This window comes from Tyto alba, unplaced genomic scaffold, assembly GCF_018691265.1.
Source record: "Tyto alba isolate M040663 unplaced genomic scaffold, T.alba_DEE_v4.0 Super-Scaffold_28, whole genome shotgun sequence".
In the NCBI taxonomy this organism is placed as follows: Eukaryota; Metazoa; Chordata; class Aves; order Strigiformes; family Tytonidae; genus Tyto; species Tyto alba.
Genome location: NW_024881302.1, coordinates 3635158 through 3659997, shown reverse-complemented (window position 1 = coordinate 3659997; position 24840 = coordinate 3635158). Strand labels below are relative to the sequence as shown.

At 67.6% G+C, this 24840-nt stretch overlaps 2 protein-coding genes across 2 annotated transcripts in view; one reads left to right on the top strand and one right to left on the bottom strand.

Annotated features, from left to right (window-relative positions):
* RAI1 (retinoic acid induced 1) overlaps positions 1 to 8760 on the top strand; it is a 43757-nt gene extending 34997 nt beyond the window's left edge. Inside the window, 4 exon segments of the mRNA XM_042798958.1 lie at positions 2 to 4555; positions 5749 to 5842; positions 6172 to 6221; positions 6735 to 8760. Of these exon segments, the coding sequence (XP_042654892.1) occupies positions 2 to 4555; positions 5749 to 5842; positions 6172 to 6221; positions 6735 to 6749 (4713 nt within the window). The 3' untranslated portion in view covers positions 6750 to 8760.
* Positions 8761 to 9179: 419 nt separating this feature from the next.
* Positions 9180 to 21777, bottom strand: SREBF1 (sterol regulatory element binding transcription factor 1). Its single transcript, XM_042798959.1, is given in 20 exon segments — positions 9180 to 10302; positions 10549 to 10660; positions 10768 to 10953; positions 11301 to 11463; positions 11676 to 11808; positions 11910 to 12019; positions 12120 to 12228; positions 12328 to 12496; positions 12603 to 12769; positions 12893 to 12962; positions 12964 to 13155; positions 13988 to 14172; positions 15576 to 15780; positions 16619 to 16833; positions 16948 to 17062; positions 17175 to 17393; positions 17488 to 17628; positions 17710 to 17870; positions 18038 to 18421; positions 21500 to 21777. Coding segments are annotated over 20 exon segments (3366 nt in total). The 5' UTR covers positions 21606 to 21777; the 3' UTR covers positions 9180 to 10078.
* Positions 21778 to 24840: the final 3063 nt, after the last annotated feature.

Sequence of the window (24840 nt, the reverse complement as noted above, 5' to 3'; positions counted from 1 at the left end):
GGCTCGCTCCGTCGGCAGGTCCCCGTCCTACAGCTCCACTCCCTCCCCGCTGATGCCCAACCTGGAGAATTTCCAGTACAGCCAGCAGCCGCTGAGCGCCGGCGCCTTCCCGGCCGGCATCGCCGACCACAGCCATTTCATGCCGCTGCTGAACCCTTCTCCCACCGACGGGACGAGCCCTGACGCTCAAGCCGGGAACTGCAAAAACTTGCAGAAGGAGAAGCTGCCTGAAAACCTGCTGTCAGACCTGAGCCTGCAGAGCCTGACGGCGCTCACCTCCCAGGTGGAGAACATCTCCAACACCGTCCAGCAGCTGCTGCTCTCCAAAGCGGCCGTACCCCAGAAAAAGGGCATCAAGACCCCGGCAAGGACCCCTGAGCAGCTCAAGGGACAGCACTGCAGCCCCGAGAGCAGCACCTACTCAGCAGAGCAGGTGGGGACCCCCCTGTCCGACCCGCTGAGCACCCCCCAGTCCGTCCATGCCGAGACGCAGGACACCGACTATCTCAGCGGGTCGGAGGACCAGCTGGAGAGGAGTTTCCTCTACTGCAACCAGAACCGCAGCCCTGCCCGCGTCAACAGCAACTCCAAGGCGAAGCCCGAGTCGGTGTCCACTTGCTCCGTGACCTCCCCGGACGACATGTCCACCAAATCGGACGACTCCTTCCAGAGCATCCACGCCAGCCTGCCCCTGGAGACCTTCACCAAGTACGTGACCAACGAACGGGATTGTCCCCGGCTGCTCCTCAGCGCCCTGTCCCAGGAGGAGCTGGCTTCCGAGATCATCGTCCTGCAGGATGCCATCAGCGAGAAAGCGGACAAAGCCTGGGCCAACTCACCCATGCTGAGCAAGGAGGCCACCAAGTCCCCCTTCCAGCTGGAGAACCACCGGCCCTGCCTGGACTCCATGGTGAAGGGCACCTGGCCCAGCCAGGGTGACTCCAGCACACTCACCGAGCCCCTCAAGCTGGACAAGGCTTCAGGGGCCAGCACGGGGAAGGACTTTGGCGAGGAGGTGTACGAGGGTCCCCAGGTGGAGTTCACGGCCACCGAGACCAAGGACGCCCTGAAGGACGCTGCCCCACTGGCCTTCAACTCCAAGCCCAGCATCCCGGCGGCGACGTCGAGCGCGGGAGCCGCCGGCTACAGCTGCTACTCGAACACCACCGCCAACTCGGTGGCATCTGAAAACGCCATGGAGCAGTTCGAATGGCCGGAGGAGAGCCTGGGCGAGGCGTGCCTGCGGTGGAAGGAGCTGCAAGCCGCCGACCTCCCCAAGGGCTTGTTCCCCAGCAAGTTGGTGGGCTCCTGCAAGGAGAAAAAAAATGCCTGCAGCTTGGATCTGTGTGATGGCGAGCAGCCGGCCAAGAGCGAGCCGGCCCGGGACTTTGGCCAGCAGGCGATGGAGGAGGAGGAGGAGGAGGAGACGCTGACCTACGACGAAGCGGCAAAGGCAGATAGCGAGAGGTGGCTGCAGGACACTCGGCACTGCTGCTCAGCTGGGGACTTCAGCGAAATCCCCATCATCTCCTCGCCGGAGCTGAAGGAGTCGGACCTGGAGGCGGAGGAGTACTCCTCGCTCTGCGAGCTGGCCAGCTCGGAGCAGAAGTCGGTGACGTACGATGCCTCACCGCCCAAGCCCCCCGAGATGCCCGCCGTGCTGTCCTCCAGCGAGGTGCCCGTGTCGGCCGAGGAGACCGTCAGCACGGTGGAGAAGGATTGCTCGGCTCCCGCCACGCGTCTCTCCGGTCAATCCGTCATCCTGCTGGGCCCCGCCGTGGGCACAGAGACCAAGGTGAAGAGCTGGTTCAAGTCCTCCCTGCCCCACATCCAGCCCGAGGAGGAGAGCGGCGGAGGGGAGACGTCCCACCGGGACGCAGCCGATGCCGAATCCGCCCCGTCGGTCGCGGTGAAGCAGCAACTCGCCCCCGAAAATGTGCTGGGGAAGACGGAGCCTGTCTCGCGGGGCAAGAGTCTCCGCAACAAGAGGGTCCACTGCCGGTTGCCGGAGGCGGATGGCCCCGGCAGCGCCGTGCCGAGCCCCTTCGATGACCTGCCGGCAGCCGGCGGCATGGCCAGCGCCTGCCTCGGGCCAGACAGCCAAGCGGAGATACCGAGCAAGAACGCCCACAGCCAAACGCCCCGCTTTCCAGCCGAGGGTCTGCCGGCACGCATGTGCACCCGCTCCTTCACCGCCCTCGCCGAGCCCCGCGCCCCGGCCCCGCTGGAGGGGCTGAAGGTCCCCGCGCACCAGGAGAAGCTGGGGAAGAAGCCCGCCTGCGGCGTGAAGCAGCGGGTGGCTTTCAAAGCCAGGAAGCGCAGCAGCCGGCCGGCCCCCAAGGTGGTCCAAAACGCCAGCGACGGCACCCTCCTGGTGCCCGGCTTGGTGGTGACGGAGGAGGTGGCAGGGCCGACGCTGGCGGAGGGGGACACGGTGGAGGCGGGGGAGAGGGACCAGCGGTCGATGATCTTGCGCTCCCGGACGAAGACGCAGGAGGTTTTCTACACCAAGAGGCGGCGGGGCAAGCGGGCGGCCGACGTGCGGCTGAAGAACTGCAAGGCGCCCAAGAAGCTCATCGCCAACAACCACCTCCCGCCCGCCTTCAAGCTGGCGGCTCCGGGCAGCCCCCACAAAGAGGGCAAGGTGGGTGCCCGGATGAAGCTGCCCAAAGCGGGGCCGGGCGTGGGGGGCAAGATGTCCGAGCGGCCCCTTCATTCGCTGAAGAGGAAGTCCACTTTTATCTCCCCCATCCCTGCCAAGAAGAGGAACCTGGTCCTGCGGAGCAACAGCGGCGGCGGGAAAGAGGAGAAGCCAGAGGCACCCCCCAGCCTCTTCAAGAAGATGCCCGTGGCCAAGAAGGTGAAAGCCAAGCTGCCCCCCAAGAGCTCCAGCGAAGCCGTCCCAAAGCCTCCCCCGCCGAAGGAGGCCCCCGATGTCTGCATCAAGATCACCTCCCGGGCAGCCTTCCAGGAGGCCACCAAGACCAAAGTGCTGCCTCCCCGCAAGGGCCGCGGCCTCAAGCTGGAGGCCATCGTCCAGAAGATCACCTCGCCCAACCTGAAGAAGTTCGCCTGCAAACCGGCGGCCACGGCGGCGGCGGCGGCCACGGCGGCTGCCTACGGCACCTCCCCGAGCCCGGCGGGAGCAGAGCGGGAGCGGGCGGTGAAACACAGCGGGGTGGCCCCGGCGGCGGGCGACGCGCGGCTGCCCAAGCCGGCGGCGGCGCAGAAAACGCCCGCCGTGCCGGCGGCCGAGCAGCTCTGCCGGAACCCCAACGGCCGAGCGCCCAAGGGGAAGTTGGGCGGCGGGAAGAAACTCGCCGCCGATGGCTGCCAGGGCGAGGTCTGTGCGCCGGCCCCGGGGGTCCAGCCCGGCTCCGCCGTGGCAGCCAAAAGCCTGGGGCTGCTGCCCAAGAAGAGGAACCGCAAGGGCAAAGCGGCCACGTTGGGCATGGCCAAGGTGCCCCTCGGCCCCGCGCCGCCGCCGCCGCCGCTGCCCCGGGAGCGTGCGGCCGGCCCGGGCGGCGGGGAGGAGGTGCCACGGGAGGGCAAGAAACCAAAGAGCGAGGAGAAAGAGGCGGGGGGCGGCGAGGCCCCCCCTGAGGGACGCCCCGCTGCCGGGCCGGCGCGGGGACCGAAGCCGCGGGCCAACCACTCCAACTACAATGGCTACTCCAAGCGGCAGCGGAAGCGTCTGGCCCACGGCAAGGCCAAGGCGGTGCCGGCGCGGTGCAAGAGCCGCGGCAAGCGGCGGCGGCAAGCCCAGCAGGCCCCTCTCCTGCACCCCGCCGAGCCCGAGATCCGGCTGAAGTACATCTCCTGCAAGCGGCTGCGGGCGGACAGCCGGGCCCCCCCCTTCGCTCCCTACGTCCGCGTGGAACGGCGCGGCGAGTTCACCACCGCCTGCACCGTCGTCAACTCGCCCGGCGACGAGGCCCGGCTGCAACGGGGGCCGAGCGGGCCGGCGCCGCGACCGCGGGCAGCCCTGCCCGCCTCCTCCACCATGCACATGGGGCCGGTGGTGTCGAAGGCGCTGAGCGCCGCCTGCCTGGTCTGCTGCCTGTGCCGCAACCCCGCCAACTACAAGGACCTGGGGGACCTCTGCGGGCCCTACTACCCCGAGGACTGCCTGCCCAAGAAGAAGTCGCGGCTGAAGGAAAAAGCCAGGGCGGAGGGGCCGGGCGAGGATGCCGTCCCCCCCGCCGCGGCCGAGCGGGCGCCCCGAGGGACGGAGGGTGGCTGCGGCGCCAAGGCGGTGCGGCCGGAGGGCGCGGCCGAGGCGGCCAAGCAGAGCACCCTGCGCTCCAGCCCGCGGGGCATGTTCCGTAGGCTGCAGAGCTGCTACTGCTGTGACGAGAGGACAGAGGGCGAGGAGGCGGCCGAAAAGCCCCGGCGGCACGAATGTCACAAGGCCGAGTCCCCGCCGCAGGAGCCGGCGGGCGACACGCAGGAGCACTGGCTGCACGAGGCTTGTGCCGTATGGACCGCTGGGGTTTTCCTGGTGGCGGGGAAGCTCTACGGGCTGCAGGAGGCCGTCAGAGCGGCTGCCGACCTGGTAAGAGCTCGGCCACCCGCACGGCACCGCGCCCCGAGGCGGCATCTCCCGCCAGGCTCCTTCAGCCGAAGCCCTTCCCGCGGCCGCGCCAACGGCCGGGATGAAAATTAATAGGGTTGGCCCCGACGAGTCGCCCTGGGGGAGCGGGGCGGGCGTTCGGGTGCCGTGAACCCCGCTGGCTTCTTCCCGTGAGATTTGTGCTGCCGTGTCGCACCTAAACACCCCCCCCCCCCCCTTTTAGGTGTAGAAGCGTATTTATGTTGTCACGTTTTGAGAGGGTGGCAGGGATGCGCCCCCCCCCCCCCCGCTCCCCGGAGACCATGAGGGTGCTGAGCCTGGTGGGTTGCATCCCCCCTCTCCGGCCCAGCCGTGCGGTGCATGGGGTGGCTCGGAGCGGGACGGATGAAGGCAGGCCGGGAGGTGAAAATGGGTGCGACGTGGCCTGATGCCACGGTGATGGGCATCAGGGGAAGGGGGCAGCCCTGCTCTGCTACAAGCAAGAGGAGCGCGGGCACATGGAGTGAGCAAAATAGGGAGGATGCTGCTGCGAGAGCGCCAAGGGGACACGGAGGTTTTGTGCTGGGAGGAGGGAGGGGACAGCCACCCATCAGAGGCCGGGCAGGGGGTCTCCGGTGAGCCCCCCGGTACCACGTTGGGGGCTGGCTGTATTCCCAGGTGTGTGCGCTCGTGGCGTGGCTGGCTGGTGGTTGCCGCCCTCTCCCTGCCAAAGCCATGGGGGCCGGGGGATCCCACCCCTGCGGCACCCCCCCCCCCCACCACCCTCCCCAGGGACGGGGCAGGAGATGGGGAGCGCCCCTGTGCTCCACCGCCACCGAGCCGTGGGCACGGCCCAGGTCATGTCCCTTCACCTCCACACCCCCCCACACACCCCGCCCGTGCCCCGTGGGGGGTGGCCGTGGGCTCGGTGCCATCCCGGGGAGCGGTATAGCGGGTGGAAACCTCGTGCGAGGGGCGCGGCATGTGCGTCGGCGTGGGAGGAAGGATGCTGCGTGGGGCGGGGGGGAGGCAGCGTGGGGCTGGAGGGACACCGGTGCGATGCCTTGGTGGCCGGGGGTGGGGAGGGGGAGGCCCACGGGGGTGCTCTGCTCCGGCCGCCGGGCTCTGACAGGGTTCTCTCTGTCTCTCCGCATCTCTCCTTCCCCGTTCCGAATTCCCCGGGGGGCGTTTTAAAGAAGTGCTCGAGCTGCCAGCAAGCGGGAGCCACCGTGGGCTGCTGCCAGAAGGGGTGTCCCCACACCTACCACTACGCGTGTGCCGTCGACACAGGTGAGCCCGGCCACGGGGATGTGGGCGTGGGGTGTGTGTGTGTGTGTGTGTGTGTGTGTGTGTGTCCGGCACCCACGGGGCCGGCAGCTCCACGATGCTCAAGCCCACCCGAGGATTTGAGGAGGGGTGGGGGGGACGGCGATGCTCCTTTCACCAGCAGTGCCAGTGGGTGTCCCGAGTTTGGGAGGCCTCAGCTGAACCCTTCATGAAAAAGCTGAGGTAGATCAGGACAGTGGAGGTGGTGGGCGGGGGGGAGGATGCTGTGTCCCCTCAACTTGGGGACAGTTCTCCTGCAGCGTGGGGACCTGACGTGGCTTCTCTCCTTGCAGGTTGCTTATTAACCGAAGAGAGCTTCTCTCTGAAATGTCCCAAACATAAGGTAAGCCCAGATCACCCCCCCCCACGCAAACATCCCCCCCCCCTCAATGCTCCACGGTCCCCTGGGGTAGGAGGACCTGTCTTCAGACCTTGTGCCCCCCCTCCCTGGGGACACCCCACTCCACAGGACACCCACCCTGCGTGACAAGGGGCAGCATGTCCCTGGGGGGATACCAGAGCACCCAGGGGTGTGGGGGGCAGGCGAGTGGGTGCTGGGTTTGGGACACCCTCCCCCTCCCGCCCTCCAAAAGCCGGGGGGGGGGGGGGGTGGGGCGGTGTTTATCCCCCTTCTCTGAGCGCCCACGAGGTGATGGGTGATAATTGAACCCGCGCTGCGTCTCGAGTGGGTGCATGCTTATTCACGGGTGGGCAGGGTGGCTGCTGATGGGGACATCCCCGCTGGCTCGGGGACAGGACCCCAGGGCCAAATCCTTCTCCCCCCAACCCCCCCCAAAACTCACCGGGCTGACACATACCCCCCCCCCCCCCCCCCCCCCCCGGCTTCTCCCTGCAGAGGCAGCCGCTGTAGCTCCCCGCGGGCCGCCAGCGAGGGACCGGCGGAGGAGGCAGCGCCCCGGGAGCGGGGTCGAGCCGTACCGTCCCGGGAACCGTCCCGCTGTATTGGGGCGCAGCGCTGTCACCCCGTGTCCCCGTCCCCCTCAAAGCCCCGAGCCCATTCCGGGCGGGGGGGGGGGGGGGGGCAGAGCCAGCGCCGGGTTTTCCCCCCCACCACCACCATCATCCCCGCCGGGCTCCGGCAAAACCCGGCCTGGATCCAACGGGAGACGGAACGGGATCACCCGGCCCGCGATCGCTGCACAGGGGGGAGGGGGGAGGGATGGCGGGGGGTGGGGTGGGGGGGGGGGAAGGGTAAAAGGGGGGGGTCCCGGCGATGTTGTCTTACTGTGGGGCCGCCGGAACCCCCCCGTGGGTCCCGGCTCTCCATATCTCACACTGATCTGATCTGAGATGTTGCCTTCAGCAAACCTCACGGTGTCTGTATATACTTGCGACGGAGAAAAAGGAAAAAGAAAAAAAAAAAAAAAAACAAAACAAAAAAAAAGAGAGACAAAAAAAAGACAAAAAAAAAGGAGGGAAAAAAAAAAAAAAAAAGAGACAAACAACGGCCTGCTGTTTGAAACACCACTCTGCTTTTTCCGTTTTGTTCTTCCATCTCCTGCCTTCCCCCACCCCGCGCCCACCCTGCCTGTCTCGGGGTGCCAGCCGGGTCCCCACCGGGGTGAAGGGTGCTTGGCTGGGCTGGTGGGCACCCCCAACCCCGCTCCCACCCTCCGAACCCCGGCCCATTGCACCCACCACCCTCCTGCCCCACGGGGTGCTGGCGCTGCTGGGACGGGGCCACCCGATCCTGCTCTCCGGGCCCCCAAAATTCACCCTCCTCCCTCTGCTCGGCCTCGCCAGCACCTCCTCTGCGGCTGTGCTTGCTGGGGACGGGCTTTGCTCCCTCTGCTTGTGCAAAACCCCAGGGCTCTGGGTGCTGAACCCCAGGGTTTTAGCTTGGTGCAGGAGGGTGCAAGCAGCCCAGAAATGCCTTCCAGCTGGCGGCAGGGTCCTTGCTGGAGGAAGAGGAGGAATTTGCTTCCTCCCTCTGCATGGCCCTGGCTCGCCCCTCGCTGCGCTGGGTTTGCTCAGCTCCCTCGGCCCCTTCCCAGGGGCCTCGGTGGAGCTGGAGTGGGGGGGGGGGGGGGGGGGGCTCCCCAGCGGTGGGATCACCCCCTGCCCGTGTCTCCGTGGGGTGCCCCACATGACACAATCCCCCCCCCCCCAAGTCTCTGCACACCCCAACCTCACACTCCCGCACCCCCTGGAGCAAATAACCAACCCGGGGTGAATCGACCCCCAAATCCCATCCTAAAAACAGAGCTGCCAGCTGCGCCCCCCCCACCCCCTCCCCTCACCTGCAAGGCATCCTGCAAAGTGGGAGGGCACAGTGCTGGCCCCATCCGTCCCCCCCCTCCCCGACCCCGCAAAGCCAGCTCCCCGTGTCCCCCGCCGGCTGTCGCGTCCCCTCCGTCCCACCCAAGCCCCTCACCCTCAAGGTTTGCTGGCCACAAAATGTCTGTCGTTTCAGCAGCGTGCCTCGGACACGGGAGTGAAAAACCACAAAAAAAAAGAAGGGGGGGGGGGGGGGGGGAAGAGGGGAAAAAAAAAAAAAAAAAAAAAGAAAGAATAATAAAAATAATTAATTTAAAGAAAAAAAAAAATCCCAGTGTCCCTGGCAGTGTTGCCTGAAATCTGGCTATTTTTAGTGACATCTTGTACATATGACTGTAAAATGGTAAACCGTGTGTATTATATATTGCCTCATTATATAGTGTATATATATGTATACATATACATATATATAATATATATGAAGACTGTAAATGTTAAGACTAGTGTTCTTATTAGTATATTGCTTCACACTGAAGATTGTGTGTAACAAGCTGTTTCTAAAAGATGTTTATTTTCCTTAAGAGTAAAAAACAGGTCATTGCATTCAGAGCGTCAATAAAGATACAACGATTGTTTTGGAAGTACGTGGCGCCCTGCTTGTGGCCTCTCTTTCTCCTGGGGGGGCTACCGGGGGTCCCCCCAGGCTGTGCCAGCCCCTGGATGGCCCTTGGTCCCCAAGTGCCACCTGAGCCGAGGGTCGCGCTGCAGGGCTGGGCTGGAGGGGGATGCTGTGATGGGGCTGGGGTATGGGGGGGGGAGTCAGCACCCCTGGCACATCTTGGGGTGCAGAAGGTGTGTTTGGGGTCCCTTGGCACCCAGTGTCCCCCTCCCTGCCACCTTTGTGTGTGTCCCTCCGTCCCGTACAGCCCTCCCCTGGGGGGGGGGGCAAAGCAGGATGCACAGCAGGGGCTTGGGGGGGGCGGGTGGGGGGGTGGGCTGCCCAGTTCTGTGTACCCCCCAAATTCAATACCTGTCCCCACCCCCCCAGTCCAGCACACACCGGTATAAATAATCAGCTTTAATTGTCTGTACAAAACTCTCCAACTATGAAAATACCGTTTAAAAAGGCAAGTGGGGGGCGGGGGGGGGGGGGCTATGTACAAGAAGGGGTGAAGCAAGGGGATGGGGCCACCCACCAGCACCCCCCCGGCCCCCCCCGGGAGCCCCAGGCCACCCTGCCCTCCCTTCTCTGGAAGCGCTTGTGCCCAGGAGTGGGGGCAGCTCCAAACTGGGGGGGGGACGACTGGTCAGTGCTTGGTGGGGGGGCGGGGGGGGGTGGGGACAGGCTGGGGGTCCCCCTTTTGCCTGACTGGGAAGAGAGCCCTTCACCATCACCCATACTGGGAGCAAAGCTGAGGCGCCCCAAACTCTCCCCCCCCCCCCCCCCCCGGTAGTAGTGGGATTTCGGGGGGCCGGGTAGGGGACATCAGGGGAGGGGGGAGAGGACAGGTGTGTCCCCCCCCCCGCCCCGTGCCAGGGCACTGGGAGGTGGGGGGGACGCGGTGGCATTGGGGGGGGGGGGGGCGGGGGGGGGTGGCCCCGCATCCCCTCGCCATGCAATACCGGGACAGTGTCACTAGAGGTCCCCACGTCCCGCTGCCCGAGCGGGCTGGGGGTAGGGACACAACCGTGGGGTGAGTGGCTGAGCCCACGCACGCTGCCCCACGCGTGGCTGCACCCCCATCCCGTGTCAGGGCATCACCCTGCCCCCTTCCCCACCTTCCCTCACACCCTCCTTAAAACCTGCTCCCTAACACTTGCCCGAGTGGGGAAACTGAGGCACGCACCTCCCCACCACCCAGCTTCCCCACATCCCTCGGGGGGCTAGCAGGGGGGGCTAGCAGGGGGGGCTAGCAGGGGGGGCTAGCAGCGTGCCCTCCCCCCCCCCCCGCCTCTCCCCAGCTAGCCCGAGGTGACGGTGGTGCCGCTGCCCAGTTTGATGATCATCTGCTGGCAGTCGTGCAGCGTCCGTTTGTCACCCAGCTTCTCCAGGGTGCGGGCGGCCTCGGCCAGCATGCCCACGCGCTGGCCCGGCCCCGAGAGGAAGCTGGGTGGGAGGTAGCAGCAGGCCAGGAGCAGAGCCTCGGCGTGCTCCCGCGGCGTGGGGTGACTCTCCGGCTCACCGGCTGCAAGATTTAGGGCGGGGGGGGGTGGGTGTGTGTGGGGGTGTGTGTCAGCCCCCAGGGTGCCACTAGAAGCCACCCACCCTCCCTCGCGGGGCTCTGGCGTGGTGACAGGAGGCCATTCGCCCAACCTCAGAGGCGCCACCATCAAAGGGCGGGCAACAACAAGCCCCTGCGCCCCGCTCCCCAGCACTGTCGGGGTGCTGGGGGGCAGGGAACTGGGACCCACACCCACGCTCCGTGTCCTACCCGTTTTGCTGCCCTGCACCCCTCTCCTCCGCAGGCTGCGGTCCAGCAACTGGTGGGTGCGCGTGGGGCTGGCACGGGCCATGAGCCGGGCTGTGGCTTCGTGCAGGAACACCTGGAGCGAGGTGGTGGTGGGGGGGGGGGGACACACAGCGTGAAGCGGGGCTGGGGGGGGGGGGGTGTCGTGGGCAGGAGGCCGAATGGAGGAGGAGAGGGGCTCACCCGGCGCATGGCGGGGCGGAGGGTCTGGGCCAAGCGGCGCAGGCTGCGGAGGTCCTGCTGGAAGCCGCGGAGCTCGACGGCGGAGGCCTGGTAGAGGCAACTGCGCTGCTGGCTGGCGCTCATCTGCTGCTGCCACAGGTTGGTGCGGGTGACGAGGAGGAGGTCGCAGAGCAGGAGCTGGACCGCCTGAAGGAGGGCGGGGAATTGGGTGAGCGGGTGGGGGGGGTGGAAAGGGGGGGGGGGGGGAAGCCTACAGACGGAGGGGTGGGGGGCTGGGGGGGGGGTGGGGGGGTTGTGCACCCAGGAGGTCCCGTCGCTGCGCGGGGCCCCCCGCCGGGCTGCATTGGCAGGGGCATTGCACTCCCAGTCTGACACATGCAATGCAACTACAATGCACCCCGGCGAGGGCCGGGGGGGGGGGGCACCTCCCGCCAGGGCCAGGGGCTCCCCCCTACCACCCAAGGCGGGTGGTCACCCTTCCTACACCACCACACACACACACCCACACCCCCCCCCCAAAAACCCCGGCTCACCTTGTCGATGGTGCCTTTGGGGGGGCTGCCGAGCTCCAGGCTCTCCCGCAGGCAGCCGCTGGCCTTCTCGCAGTGGTTCAGGCTGGCCTGGCTCCCGTCTTGTTTGCTCAGCATGGCTCGGACGGCTCGGAAGGAGTGCAGGGCGGCGCGGGGCAGGGGTTTTCTGCAAGGTGTGTGTGCGTGGGGGGGGGGGGGGTGGGTCACAGTCACTGCAGACCCCTCGCTGGGGACGGCTGTGCCACCCCCGCCGCCGCCCCGCCTCAGCAGCCACCGGGCAGCAGGGGCTGTGTCAACCCAAAAAGGAGGGGAGGTGCGCCAGGAGCTGCCACCCCCCCCCCCCGCCTCCCCTCCACCCCCAGTGTCCCCAGTACTCACTCAGAGCTCTGCAGAGCCCGGGGCATGGTCTCCACCAGCGGGTAGAGGCGCTCAGCCCCCTCTTCGTCTCCCCGCAGCCAGTGAATAACTGTGCCGATGACGGCCGCCCACCACTTGGACACGGGGTCGGTGCCTGCGGGGCGGGAGAGACACGGGAGCGGGGGTGTCCACCAGCCCCGTGGTGTGTACCCCCCCCCAAAAAGCATCCCCAGCGAGGGGACACGCCAGCCTCACCCGTGACAGCCGCCAAGCCGGAGCTGATGGAGGGCGCAGGGCCGGGCACGCCGCTGGCGTCGGAGCAGCCGTTGAGCAGCTGGAGGTACTCGAGGGCGTCGGAGAAGCGCCTGCTGGAAGGGATGAGGGTGGGGGGTATGAGTGGGGTTGGTCCCACGCCGAGTGGAGTTTTGGGGGGGGGGGGGGAGGGAGGGTCACCCCGGCACTTACCCCTCTCCCTGGGCAGCGGGGCGGCCGGGCTCGGGCACGGCCACGCAGCACAGCGCCTTCTCCAAGAGGTGCTCGCGGAAAAGCTGGGTGACCTGTGCCAGCGGGTCCACTGCGGCACAGCGGGGCGGTGAGGGGGGGGGGGGGGGGGTGCGCCTCCACCCCGAAATGTTGCTGAAGGGGGTGTTGGGGGGGGGGATGGAGGGGTTACCTGGGTTGCCGGCGGAGCTGTAGATGGTTTCTCTCGGGATGCCCTTGACGGCCCAGTCCCCGTCGACGAAGAAGCGGTGGCCCAAGGGGTGGCAGAGCCACTGCATGGCGGGGGGCACGGCCCCGCCGTGGGACAGGGCTACGCGGCGGGCGCTGCAGAGGAACGGGCGCTGCGGGGACAGCAAAGGTGGGGGGGGGGGGGGGTGGGTCGAGGGGGTGTCTGGAGACACACACCCCATGGAGGAAAGGCGGGGGGGGGGCTGCCCCACATCTCACCGCCAAGAAGTGGAAGCAGCGGTGCAAGCTGGCCTTGACCCGCAGGGCGGCCGCCACGTAGATCTCGGCCAGGGCGGCCACGGAGACGGCGTCGCCGGCGCACTCGGCCAGGTTGACGGCGCTCAGCGCCAGGTTGATGGCCAGCAAGTGCCCCCCGGCTTGCTTCCCTGCGGGGACGGGGACACCTCAGGGTGGGGGGGGGGACGGGGGATGGGGAGGGGGGGGGGTGGTGGTGGTGGTGCAGGGGGGGGGGGGTCCCGCGCGTGTCCCTCCCCTCTCCCCGGCCGTACCGGCGAGGTGGAGCTGGTGCAGGCGGTGGTAAGCCATGGCGGCGTCGCGGGCGCTCTGACGGACGTGGGCGGCGGGGGGGGGGGTCCGGGCGCAGCCCCCCGGCGCGGGCGGCCAGCCAGTGGCCCACCCAAAGGCGCTGGAGGAGGTGGCGCAGCAGGGTCCAGAGCAGGCTGCAGGCCAGGTCCCCGTGGGAGGCGGGCAGCGGCCGTCCCAGCGCTGCCAGGGCCGTCCGCAGGTGCTGGGCTCCCTCGGCAAAGTCGCCCTGTGCGACCCCCCCCGCCCCGCCCCACCCAGGGAGAGAGAAGCGGTCAGCGCAGGGGGCGTGGCCAAAGGGAGGGGGCGTGGCCAAAGGGGGGGGCGTGGCCAAAGGGAGGGGGCGTGGCCAAAGGGAGGGGGCGTGGCCAAAGGGAGGGTGCTGAGCCAAAGGGAGGGGGCGTGGCCAAAGGGAGGGGGCGGGGCCAAAGGGAGGGGCGAGATGGGGGAGTGGGTGGGGCTAGTGGGAGGGGGCGGGGGCTCTTGGGAGGTGGCTATGGGGGAATGGGCGGGGCTAAAGGGGGGGTGGGGCTTGGGTGGGCGGGGCTAAATTGAAGGGGCGGGGATGAGGGGAACGAGCGGGGCTAAAAGGGGGAATAGATAATGAGGAATGGGCGGGGCTAAAAAGGGCGTGGATGGGGAAATGAGCGGGGCTAAAAGGGTATGTGGATAAGGGGATGGGCGTGGCTAAATGGAGGGGGCGTGGATAAGGGGGTAATGGGCGGGGCTAAATCGAAGGGGTGTGGATACGGGAGAATGAGCAGGGCTAAAGGGGGGAGGGTTGATTGGGGAATGGGCGGGGCTAAATGAAGAGGCAGGGATAAGGGGGGAATGGGCGGGGATAAGGGGGCAGTGCTAATGGGGAATGGGTGTGGCTAAATGCAAGGGGCGGGGCTACACAGAGTGTGAGGGGTGTGGGTGGGCTGAGCTTAGAAGGGGTGGGCGGGGCTAATGGCACCAGAAGGGGTGGGGTGCTGCAAAATAGGTGGGGCGAGCCAATAGATCAGGTGCGGGTGGGAGGGGGCGTGGCAATGTTGGGTGGGGCAAGGGGTGGGGCTTACCCGGTCAAGGTCAAGGTCGGCCTGCCGTCGGTGCCGCCAGAAGAGGACGGAGGGCTCGGAGTGGGGGCGGGTGACGGGCTCCCCGCAGACGAAGAGCCGCACCACCGCCCCCAGCACCAGCGCCGCGTTCAGCGCCCAGAAGGCCAGGGTGGGCCAGAGCCACTGCGCCCACCCCCACGGCTCCTCTGCGCGGGGAAGGGGTCAGCGCGACCCAACCCAACGGCTTCCGCCCCCATCGTCTCCCACCTCGGACCCACCCCGAGATCCCCCCTCTGCCGATGGCCTTCACCCCACGCCCGCCATGACCCCCTTCACTCCCGTGGTCTCCATCCCAACGGCCTTCACCCCATGCCCCACCCCAACAGCCTCCGCCTTGACGGGCTCCACCCCAACAGCCTCAACCCAGGTAGCCCCCACCACACACCCACCCCAACCTCCTGCACCCCGGTGGTCTTCACCCCAACAGCCTCCATCCCAATGGCCTTTGCCCCACGCCCAACCCCAGCCACCACCATCCCAACGTCCTTCACCCCATGCCCACCCCAACAGCCTCCACCTTTATGGGCAACACCCCAACAGCCTCAATCCAGGTAGCTCCTACCACGCCCCCACCCCCTGCATCCCGGTAGTCTTCACCTCAACAACCTCTAGCCCACGCTCATCTCGTTGGTCTTCACCTCAACAACCCATGCCCATCCTGGTGGTATTCACCCCAACAGCCTCCGCCTTGACGGGCTCCACCCCAACAGCCTCAACCCAGGTAGCCCCTACCACACACCCACCCCAACCTCCTGCACCCCGGTGGTCTTCACCCCAACAGCCTCCATCCCAATGGCCTTTGCCCCACGCCCAACCCCAGCCACCACCATCCCAACGTCCTTCACCCCATGCCCACCCCAACAGCCTCCACCTTTATGGGCAACACCCCAACAGCCTCAATCCAGGTAGCTCCTACCACGCCCCCACCCCCTGCATCCCGGTAGTCTTCACCTCAACAACCTCTAGCCCACGCTCATCTCGTTGGTCTTCACCTCAACAACCCATGCCCATCCTGGTGGTATTCACCCCAACAGCCTCCGCCTTGACGGGCTCCACCCCAACAGCCTCAACCCAGGTAGCCCCTACCACACACCCACCCCAACCTCCTGCACCCCGGTGGTCTTCACCCCAACAGCCTCCATCCCAATGGCCTTTGCCCCACGCCCAACCCCAACCACCACCATCCCAACGTCCTTCACCCCATGCCCACCCCAACAGCCTCCATCCCAATGGCCTTTGCCCCATGCCCAACCCCAACCACCACCATCCCAACGTCCTTCACCCCATGCCCACCCCAACAGCCTCCATCCCAATGGCCTTTGCCCCATGCCCAACCCCAACCACCACCATCCCAACGTCCTTCACCCCATGCCCACCCCAACAGCCTCAACCCAGGTAGCTCCTAACACACACCCACCCCAACCCCCTGCACCCCGGTGGTCTTCACCCCAACAGCCTCCATCCCAAAAGCCTTTGCCCCATGCCCAACCCCAACCACCACCACCACCCCCCGATATCCTCCACCCCAAGAGCCCCCACCGGTGCTTACCAACGATGCTGGACTCAGCCATGATGCTCCTGCTGGGACCAGCGGTGCCGGGGCTCCCGGCAGGGGCCGGGGCACCGGACCCCCGGAGGAGGGAGGCCAGGGGGTTGAAGGAGAGGCAGAGGAAGACGAAGGCGCAGAGGGCCATGCGGGAACGGTCCAGCATGCCCTGACTGCTGGGAGAGGGTGGTGGGCGCTCCTGCTTCACCTGCACGGGCAGAGCTGCTGTGAGCCCAGGGGCACGGGCATGGTGGTGGGGCACAGGTAAGGGATATGGGGCACGGAATATGGGGCACAGGTATGGGATATAAGGCATGGCATATAGGGCACAGGAAATGGGATACAGGGCACAGGATATGAGGCACAGGTATCAGATATAGAGCACGGGATATGGGGCACAGGTACGGGATACAGGGCACGGGATATGGGGCACAGGTATGGGATATAGGGCATGGGATATGGGGCACAGGTATGGGATACAGGGCACGGGATATGGGGCACAGGTATGGGATATAAGGCATGGGATATAAGGCACAGGATATGGGGCACAGGTATGGGATATAGGGCACGGCCACGGGATATTGGGCACAGGTATGGGATACAGGGCACGGGATATGGGGCACAGGTATGGGATAGAAGGCATGGGATAAGGCACAGGATATGGGGCACAGGTATGGGATATAGGGCACATGATATGGGGCACAGGTATGGGATATAAGGCATGGGATATAGGGCACAGAGATGGGATACAGGGCACGGAGTGCAGGGTATAGGTACGGGGCACAGAGCACATTTTGGGGTACAGCGCCTGGGGCACAGGTGGAGCACCCCACTGCACCCCAGAATACCCCCCGCACCCCTCCCTCCAGCCCCAACTCAGGCGAGGAGCAGCCTCAGAGAGCAAGACCAGGGCTCTCGGCTCCTTTCCTCACGCTTCTTTTTTTCGCTCTCGGCAGCGTGATGCAGCAGATCCCCTGCCTGGCTCGGGCCGGGGCCAAGGGGGGGGATCCCCCCACATCCCCCCCCCCCCCCTCCCCCAAACACACCTCGCCGTGGTGGCAGCGGGGGCTGTCGGGCTCCGAGTCGCTGCCGCTGCTGTTGCCGCTGCCCCCGCTGAGCGAGAGCGGGCTGCTGTGGGACGGCGAGCCCACGTCCGAGGGCGGCGGTGTCAGCATCTCCATCACCTCCGCCTTCACCACCTCCACGGGGGCCTCCGCCTTGGCCCCCCCGCTGCAGGAGGCCACCAGGTCCTTCAGGGACTCTGCGGGGAGCGGAGCAGGCTGAGGGGATGCTTGGGGAAGGCGGGGGGGAGGGGGTGCGGGGAGGGGGTTCAGGAGCCCCCCACCCCACAGCCGAGACCTGCCCTTCCACTCACGGTTCTTCTGCACGGCCATCTTCAGGGTGAGGTTCTCCTGCTTCAGCTTCTGGTTGCTCTGCTGCAGGAAGCGGATGTACTCGATCGCCTTCCTCAAGATCGCCGACTTGTTGAGCTGTCGGCGGGCACGGGTGACTCAGCCCAAATACCAGGTGAAGCCCCCCCCCACCCCGATTCCTCCTTGCCCACCGCTGCCCCGCTACCCCCCGCCCCCCCGGGGCTCCCACCTTGGCCTCGGTGCCCACCACCAGGTCCTTGAGCTCCACGATCTTGTCGTTGATGGAGGAGCGGTAGCGTTTCTCGATGGCGTTGTGCGCCGTGCGCTTCTCCCCCCGGCTCTGCACCAGCGCCGGCTTCCCGCTGGGTGCCAACCGGTTGATGGGCAACTTCTCGGCGTCCACCACCAGCGGCACCGTGGCCAGGATGGTCCCTCCGCTCACCAGCGCCTGAGGGGACGCGGGGCAGCATCGGTGGGGGTCCTAGAGCATCCCCCCCCCCCCTCCCCACCCCACCCTGGAGCTCCCCGGCGGTGGGACCTACCGGCACCTGCAGTGAGGTGGCAGAGCCGCTGGCACTGGTGGCCAAGGAGGCGATGCTGGAGGTCTTGGCGTTGCCAGCATCGGTCTTGACGGCCGTCAGCAGCAGGGAGTCAGCCTTGATGAAATGGGGTTGCAGCAGGACCTGGGCGGGGGGGGCGGGTGGGGGTCAGCAGGGATGAGGGGGACACCACCGGGACCCCAGCACCCCTGACCCTGGGCTTACCGGCACCGGTTGGATCTGAGATGAGACGGTCTGGGTGGCGGGGGCCAAGAGTTGCTGGGGTGCCATGTTCTGCACGGGGCCGGGCAGTGCCACGGGCTGGCCCGGCTGTGGGGCGGGCAGGGGGCTGGGTAGGGTCTGCCCCGCACCCCCGGGCTGCACGGCTGGATGCAGAACAGACAGCGTTACCAGACTCCCCCCGCCAGCACCAACCCACCCTGGGCAGCCCCATCCCACAGGGATGCATCCCCCCCCTCCCTCCTCCTCCAGCAAGAACCCCCACCCAGGGAGCCCTGATGCCCCCCCCCCCCCCCCCCCCCCAAATCCTCACCGGAGAAGCCGTGCTGGTTCTGGTACCCCACCAAGGGCTGGGGGCTGAACTGGCCGGGGGACGCGGGGACGAAGCTGGGGGCCAGCATCACGCTGGGCTGGGGCTGGCTGCTGGGCGCAACCGCCGGCTCCTCCTTGGCCCCCGGGGCCGGCGCCGGCAGCAGCGGGGCTGGGGGCTGCGGGGTGAAGGTGGCCATCCCGGGGGGCCCCGGGTAGACGCTGCCACTGGGGGTGGCGGGGGGAGGCTTGCTGGGTCCCAGGTAGGTGCTGAGGGTGCTGGGGGCCGCGGGGAGCCCTGGGGGCACGGCGCTGTCGGGGGCACCGAACGGTGAGTCAAACAGCCCCGAGAAGTCGTTGTCCGGCGTGTTGATCAGCTGGAGCATGTCTGTAAAACATGTGTGTGTGTGTGTCCCCCAGCCCTGCGCCGTCAGCGCCTGCCCTGGCCCCACGCCTCCCAAGCAGCCCCCCCCCCTCCCCGGGGCTGGCCCCATCCTGCCCACCCCACCACTCAGCACTTTGGGGATGGATGCCTATAACCCAGGGGGCAAAATTCCCCGAGAGCCCAGGAATCTGCTGCACCCTGCTCCTCAGGGCCTCCTAGCCACCACGCCGGTGGGGAAACTGAGGCACGGCGCTCACAACGGGGGTGCTGAGGCCTGCTCATAGGCAGCCAGAGGTTTCCAGCCCAGTGTGGGGGTGGCAGGATGGATCTCAGCCTGTTTCTGAGGTTGGGGGGCAGAGACAGGCTTGTGCCAGCTTGTTCATTTATCCCGCACTGGAAACTCCCCCAAAACCACCAAAGCAGCCCCTGTATCAAGGGAAGGGGGTGCTCTGGCAGAGGGGTGGCACACCCAGGATGTGCCAGACCCCCGTGCCAGGAGTGCCTGCCCACGGCACCCCCCCCAGGAAAGCAGCTGGACAAACACAGGGTTAAATAACCTCGGGGGTCTGCCCCGATCAGCGGGACCTGGGTGCCCCCAGGATGTCCCCATCGTCATGCTCTGCCACCCACACATCAGGGTGTCCGGAGGTGCCCCCCACTGAAATGTCCCAGGATGCTTCCACCAAAACGCCCTGGGCTGCCCCCACGGTGGCACCCCCCACGCACACACACACACACACACACACCCCCCACCCCGAGGTGCACAGCCCCCAGACACCCCCCTCCCCACCATGGGGTGCAGCACCCCGAGAGGGACCGCGACGGCGATGCAGCCAGGCGAGGAGGAGGAGGAGGAGGATGGCGAGGAGGGGGGTACCTTCAAAAGTGCGCTCCATACCGGCGGGCGCTGGGGGTGGGGGGTGGGGGGGGTCCCCAGGAGCAGGCTGCAGCTCCTGCTCAGCCCTGTGCCGGGCCGCTCCGAGGCACCGGGATATTTTAAAGCCATGTTCTCACCTCCTCCCCGCCAGGCCCTCCCCGCCAGGCCTGGAGCGAAGCCGGCGATGGGGTGATGCGACTCCGCCAATCGCCGCCCGCGCGCCCGCCGGCCGCCCGCCGCCCCCAGACAGCCCCACGGCCACGCCAAGGTGAGCCCGGCACCGGGTTACTCCCGGGCACCCTGGGGTAACCCCTCGGCGGTTATTTGGGGTCAGCCGCCGTTAACCCCTTCGCCGCGTGCCCCATTGTGTCCCCCCCCCCCCCTCCCCATCCCCGAATCCAGCCAGCCCGACACGATGCTTCTCACTCAATGCCCGGAGGAGACACCCCGCAACGACCCCATTTCCCCCCCAAAGACATCCAGCCCTCAGCACCCCACTCTGCACAGGTGGGTTTCCTTCCAGGGGGGCTCCCAGCCTCAACCCCCCCTTACAAAAGGGACACCCCCCTCCAAGACTCCCCCGGGGTCCAGGAGCAAAGTCTGGGGGTGCGGATAAGGGGTGCTCTCTCCTGGCCCCCCCCCCCTTCCTCCTGCCCAGCCCCGATGGTGGGCACGGCTCTGCCAGCCACCCAGCACCAACCAGATATTTCTATCCCGTGGCACCCACTGTCACCCGTGCCACCAGCACGACACAGCGGTGCCACAGCTGCCTCCCATGGCGTGGGAGCCCGTGGGGCAGAGCCGCATGGCTGTGGGTCCCGGGAGGTCCCAGCAAGCCACATCCCTAAATGCGCATCCCACAGTCACCCCGGGGGTGGGCAGGAGGACAGGGGATGACCCGTGGCCACCCAGGGACCGGGGGCAAACCTACAGCTCGCGGCGAAGCCACGTATGGGAACCGTGGGGCACGAGGTTGCCCGGATGAGCGCAATGCGAGGGAGCGTGGCAAAACCCCACGGTGTGACACCCTGACGCCAAAAACCTCGCCGAGGGGGAGGCAGGTGGCACCTGGATCTGCCCCGATCCTCCTCCATTGCTGGCGGGATGAGTCTCCAGCCCTGGGATGTCACCTCCACCCCAGCTCCCTGAGGAGAGACACCCCCCCCCCCAGGTCCCCACAACGGGGCAGGCGTCGGAGGGCTCGGCCAGCCCCGCGCCCACCTCGCCGCATGCTCCACCGGCTCTGCCGGTCCGTGCCGGATGGCGCCGGAGGCGAGCGCAGGGTTGGCGAAGGGCTGGGAAACCCATTTTTTTTTCCTAAAGACACCAGTAAAACCTCGGTGCTACTGTGGTGGGGAGCAGGTCCCCCTTGGGAGGGGGGAGTGGGACCCCCCGGCAGCATCTCCATCCCACAGCCCCCCGCCCAGGTCGGTGGGTGCTGATGGGTCCCAGCCCCGGAGCCGCTGGAAAGCCCCCCCCTCCATCACCCCATTGCGGTTGGGTGGCTCTGGGGGGGGGTGGGGGGGGTTCCCACCGTTCTGGAGGGAATGACCGGGAGTAACCCCGCCAATGACGTCATGGGGGCGGGGCTAGAGGCGACACGATGCTGCGGTCATGGAGTTGGGGGGGGGGGGGGGGGGGGGAACCGTCAGGGTTGTCCCGGCACCCGCACCTCCAGCCCGGGGGTCCCGGTGTCTTACCCCCCCGCCCCGGGACACCCCGAGCCCCCCGGGAATAACGGAGCCAGCCCGGCCCTGCACCCACTCCGCGCTCCAGCAGCTCGGTGTGTCCCGCCCCACGCCGCCGGGTCTCTCCGGCTGTGCCCTGGCCACGCACCGAGTCCTGGTTCCGCACCGAACCCATTCGCTCGGTTACCCCCCCGCTCCCCGATTCCCCGACAGTTCACCGAGCCTGGTCCACCCCCCCCCAGCCCCGGCCGTGCACCGACCCGGTTCCCAGCCGTGCACCGAGCCTCGGTTACTCCCCCCAGCCCGGTTCCCGGCCGTGCACCGAGCCCCGGCCACGCACCGACCCGGTTCCCAGCCGTGCACCGAACCCGGTCCTGTCCGTGCACCGAGCCCCGGCCATGCACCGAGCCCGGTCCCGTCCGTGCACCGATCCGGTTCCCGGCCGTGCCCCGGTCGCTCCCCCCCGCCCGTGCCCCGAGCCCGGCCCGACTCGCCGCTGCCCGGGTCGGGACGCACCGTCGATGTCGCTGAGCAGCGCCGTGTCGATGTCGCTGGCCCCGGAGAGGCCGAGGGACGGGGCCAGCCCCTCCAGGGCCGCGTCGTCGAAGGCGAGGACGCTCATCCCGGCGGCGGCTCCCGGGGCTGCGGCGGCTCTAGGAGCGGCGGGGCCGCCCGCCCGCCACGGCCGCGCTGGCCCGGGGAGAGGGAGGAAGGGGACGAGCCGCCAAGTTGCTCCCGCGAACCGTGCCCAGACCTGCTACCGGGCAGGGGAGGGCGGGAGGGACGGAGGGAGGGGATGGAGGCGGATCCGCCGCCACCGCCCGCCCCGAGGCCGCCTCCCCGCTCCGCCTCGCTGCACCGGGAAGGGACCCCCGGCCCCGCCGGGAAGGGACCCCCGGCCCCGCCGGGGAGGGACCCCCGGCCTCGCCGGGAGCGGAACAAGGCAGGCTGCAGCCCCTGAGCAAGGCAGCAATCCCCTGGGGAAGTCACTGACCCCTTGGGGACAGTCACCGAGCCCCGGGGAAGTCACCGACCCCTTGGGGACAGTCACCGAGCCCTGGGGAAGTCACTGACCCCTTGGGGACAGTCACCGAGCCCCGGGCGCCGTCACCAACCCCCGGGCACAAGCACCCAACACCTGGGTTGGGCATTAAATACCATTTAGTCCCGGATCGGGGGCAAGCAGGCAGGCCGGCGTGGGGAGAAGGTGGTGGCGGTGGCTGCAGAAGCCTCCAGCACCTCGTGGAGGCCACGTGCTTGGGCCACCGTGTCACCTCTCGGGGCTCCTGCGGTGGCCAACACAGAGACAGGCTGCAGGCATCTGCCTTCCCCCTCCCAGCTCCGGGTTCCTGAGCACGTCCCGGCACCGCTGCCCGACCGTGGCACGGCCCAGGGTGGGAGAAGCTCCCACGGCCCCAGCCTCAGCCAAGCCCACGCACCCACCTGGGTGCTGTGAGCTGTGGGAACCAGGAAAACCACTGGTGCCATTGGGGTCAGCCCCGTGGCTGCCCACGGGTGGTGGGGGTCAGTGCGGGGGGGTTCTCACGCCAGGGCAAGGCCATGCCACCATGCCCTTCAGCGCTACGCGGTCTGTCTTACTGCTGGGAATAATTGAGGAAAAGAAAATGCGCTGCAACATCGGCCCCCTGAAAGTTTGCCCGCTCCTCTTCTGCACCACCGGGCACCAGCTGAGCCTCTCCGTGAATTAATTAACCCTGCCTGCCCCATAAAAACCTCCCCCCGCCAGCCTCACTGGCTTCCACGTGGCGGGCACAGCGGGCCCCCCTGTGCAATATGGGGATCCCCCGCACGGCACGGGGCCCCCTGGTGCGATGTGGGGCTCGCTGGGGACCACGCAGAGCCCCTCCCTCCACGCGTGCGCGTGGCGGTGGCAAAGCCGGGGGTGCACAGCCCTGTTGGGCCCCTCACCCCGCCTCGAGCCTCCTCGAGCTGAGGGACATTAACCTGCGCCCGAGCTGGGGACGAGCCCGGGGAGTCCTGGCTCAGCTCCACGCCGACGGCCGGGGCAGCGTCACCCGCGCACAGGCCGCTGGCAGCTTGGGCATCTCTCACCCACAGCAAACACGGCTCGAGAAAAAACCTTGGGAGAGCCACAACCTGCCATGGAGCACGGCGGGGGGGTGTGTGGGTGTGTGTGTGTGTGCTCCCCCCTCTTATTTGGGTCACCAGGGAGAAGCCAGGCTCCGTGGCGGTTTCCCTTCGCTTCCCTCGCAGCAGCTTGCACGCTGCAGGAGGAGAGGGCAGGTTTCCAAGGCTGGGGATTTGGATGTGCAGTGACCCCCCCCCCACACACACACATGGAGGATTTAGGGCAGCCTCGTGCAAACATGAGGGTCACCCGCCTTTAATAACCGCCCCCCCCCCCCCCCCCGCGAGACCCAGGGGACAGCCTTCCCCCTGAGACATGGAGCGGGGGAAATCACACGCGTAAAGACGGCTTTATTTTCGCACGAGCCGCGGGCAGAGCTGGATTTTGCAGGGCCCCTTCCCCGACCCCAAACCTCCCCCCTCGATCCAGAAGAGGGGGGATGTATCACCCACGCACGATGCTTTCCCCAGCTCTGGGGGACCAAAGCAAAGGAGCGGCATCTTCTGTGACAGCAGGAAGAACGAAGCACCCCGGCAGCTCCGTGGGACAGGGCGGGTTTGGAGGCCGGTGGATGCCACGCGGGGTGGGGCTCCCCGGGGTGAGCTGGGTTGCGGGGTAGGGAAAACCCCGCCTGTAGGACCAGGCCCACGCAGCCAATAAGCGCGGCGGCCCGGAGTGGAGTGATTCTGCATCACGGCTCAGGGCCCGCGATTACATCATGTCGGTCCTGCGGGGATGGCAACGGGGCCACGTGGTCGATCCGGAGTCGCTGAGATGTTTTCCTGAGCGCAGGCCGGGAGGAAACCGCAGGGATGGAGTAGAAAACAAACCGGCCCCGAGATAGTTGGGGTCTGGTCACCGAGCCGGCCGGGCGGGCTCGCGTGGCCGCGGTGGGCTCGCCGGCGGCGTGGAGCATCGTCTTGAGCCGCGCCGGCGGCAGCGACGGGCTCCGGGACGTGCTGGGCTTCAGCTGCAGAGCCCGAACGCGGCAGCTCCCGGGATCCTGCGTGGAGCATCCCCCCTCCATCCCGCTGCTCAGCTTGGGTGGGCTCCCCCCCACCTTCAAAAAAACTGCTGGAGCCCCCCTCCCCCCCCCCCGGGATGTTTGCTGCCTGCCAGCACAGTTTAACCCTGCGCTGAAAGCAGCCTCTGCCCGCCCAGAGCTTCGCTGACATGCCCTGCACCTCGGCATCCCTCGGGCTCTGGGAGGGCAGAGGGGGGGGTTTGTTTTGCTGTGGCAGGGCGCAGCGTTAATCATTAACTCGTGTCGAAAACAGATTCAGAGCCTCTTCTCTCCTTCGCTACCTGTAACTCTGCTTTGTCAACTACCCCTCTTCCCGAGCCACGGCTTGGGTAAACACGCAGCCGGGCCCGGCGGCAGCTCCAGCGTGCCGCGCAGCCCCGGCTCGGGGTTTATTGATCCCCGAGGTGAAATGGGAAAAGCCAAACGCACGTGCGGTCACTTCCCAGTCGCGCCGGGATCCAAACGCGGCGCCCCAACGCTGGGAAGCTGTGAGGGGGCTCCCTGTGCCGGGCTCAGCCCGTCCTGGGCTGGGCAGCTCGGGGTGGGGGGGGGGACAGCGGAGGGTGGAGGTCCCCGGTCTCTGCGGGAACCCCGGGCAGGTCTGGAGGTGAGAAGCCCGTCAGGGTTCACAAACCCTGGGAAGCCATGCTCGGTTTGGGGAATCGGGGCGTCACCGGCGGCTGGAAGGGCACACATGTAAAATGTCCCTGCCCGCTTGTCCTG